The following is a 2,178-nucleotide window of genomic DNA, read 5'->3' on the forward strand; positions in this document are numbered from 1 at the left end:
TAGCTTTGTACTCATGACCTTTATATCTCCTTTCAGGCTTAGCTGATACTATATGTGGGATCTACTGCCTTGCCTTAAGCTCTGAGTATCTCACATGTGCAAGATCATCTCCTGCATCTGTGTTTACTAAGTTCCTCATGTTTATAACTAAATATTATCTGCTCCAAGGAGAGAGTTTGAGTTGTCCTTAATGGACCATACTCTTGTTTCCCATATGTATTTGCAAAGGAATTCATAACTCAATAGAATCTAGGCATTTAATATTTATTATATGGAGAGAACTAATGAATTCAAGATTGAGCTAATAAAAAGTGACTATTTTTCAGGTAATGTAATTAATCATAACATGAGATACATGGAGAATAGGAACAATGTGACAGAGTTCATTCTACTGGGGCTCACGAGGAATCCAAAGACTCAGAAGATCATATTTGTTGTATTTTTGATTATCTACATTGTTTCTGTGGTGGGAAATGTGCTCACCATGGTCATCGTCACAGCCAGTCCATTACTGAAGTCCCCTATGTACTTTTTTCTGGCTCATCTCTCTTTCATTGATGCTTCCTATTCTTCTGTCAACACCCCTAAACTGATTGTAGATTTGCTCCATGAAAGGAAAACCAGCCCATTCAATGAATGCATGACCCAAATCTTTGGCCAACATTTATTTGTAGGTGTTGATATCATCCTGCTTACTGTGATGGCCTATGACCGCTATGTGGCCATCTGCAAGCCATTGCACTATATAACCATCATGAACTGGCAGGTGTGTTGGCTGCTAGTAGGAGTGGTATGGGTTGGAGGTTTTCTTCATTCAACCATACAGATCCTCTTCATCTTCAGATTACCTTTCTGTGGTCCTAACATCATCGATCACTTTATGTGTGATCTGAATCCTTTGCTCAATCTTGCCTGCACTGATACCCACACTCTAGGACTCTTTGTTGCTCTCAACAGTGGTTTCATATGTCTGTTAAACTTTGTCCTCTTGATTGGCTCCTATGTGGTCATCCTGCTTTCCCTAAGGACCCACAGCTTGGAGGCGAGGCACAAGGCCCTCTCCACTTGTGTTTCCCACATCACAGTTGTCATCCTATTCTTTGTGCCCTGCATATTTGTGTATCTGAGACCTGCAGCTAATTTACCTATTGACAAGGCAGTTACTATATTCTACACTATGATAACTCCCATGTTAAATCCCTTAATCTATACCCTGAGAAATGCTCAGATGAAAAATGCCATTAAGAATTTGTGTAGTAGGAAAGCTATTTCAGGTGATAAATAAAAGGTGCATGGGTCCCAGCATTGATTCTATGAAGACGAGTCTCAAAAGCACTGATGATGATCTCACCAAAAAATAACTATGAGATAAAGAATAATAAAAAAACTACAAATCAAAGAGTCTGCAAGGAGGGGGGCAGACTTAGGTGAAAAAAGGTAAACAAATCTCACCTGGACTATACTTGGCACATTTGGAGAAAGAAAATCTACCATATCAGGGCTTAGTTTTCCTAGTTTTATAGATCTATACAGATTAATAAAATCATTCTTACAAAAAACAAAATCAAATAAATAAAAAATACACTGATAATAAGCAGCAATCTCTATAAAAATCCAAGGAAAGAGGCAATGCTATTATCCTCATCTTACAGGTGAGGAAACAGAAAAAGGAAAAAGTTCCAAAACAGGAATATTGAAGAACAAGTACCCTGTATTTAGCTGATCTCTCAGGCCATGTTCTTAACTGCTGTGACATAAAGCCAGACAATGATAATGGAAAGGTAGCTTAATTTTAATGCTTACAATTTATTGAGATAGGACTGTGTTGAGATCTATCTATCTATCATCTATCTATCTATCTATCTATCTATCTATAATTTCTTACAAACACACCTGTGGTATATGGAGGTTCCCAGGAGGCCAGGGATGGAATTAGAGATGCAGCTGCAGACCTATGCCACAGCCATGGCATCAACAGATCTGAGCTGCATCTGTGACCTATGCCTCAGCTTGGGGCAATATCAGACCCTGAACCCATTAAGCAAAACCAGAGATTGAACCTACACCCTCACAGGGACAATATTGTGTTCTTTACCCACTAAGCCACAATGGGAACTCCTATATGTATATATTTATATATATTTCTTATTAATGTGTATATGTAATTACATATATTAT

The 2,178-nt window shown here is 38.2% G+C and overlaps 1 protein-coding gene across 1 annotated transcript; it reads left to right on the top strand.

Annotated features, from left to right (window-relative positions):
* The first annotated feature begins 346 nt into the window (after nt 1–346).
* On the top strand, nt 347–1,285 carry LOC100620421 (olfactory receptor 4C46-like). The gene has a single exon (XM_003353952.4). The coding sequence runs from the start codon at nt 347–349 to the stop codon at nt 1,283–1,285; it is 939 nt and encodes a 312-aa protein (XP_003354000.4).
* Nucleotides 1,286–2,178: the final 893 nt, after the last annotated feature.

Source organism: Sus scrofa, chromosome 2 (assembly GCF_054392235.1).
Source record: "Sus scrofa isolate SSC_HxYL_T2T_F1_AM1 chromosome 2, Sscrofa_HxYL_maternal_Yorkshire_Landrace_v2.0, whole genome shotgun sequence".
NCBI classification, from domain to species: Eukaryota; Metazoa; Chordata; class Mammalia; order Artiodactyla; family Suidae; genus Sus; species Sus scrofa.

Excerpts from the sequence above, each read along its gene's own strand:
- LOC100620421 (XM_003353952.4), top strand. The coding sequence starts at position 347 with ATGAGATACATGGAGAATAGGAACAATGTGACAGAGTTCATTCTACTG.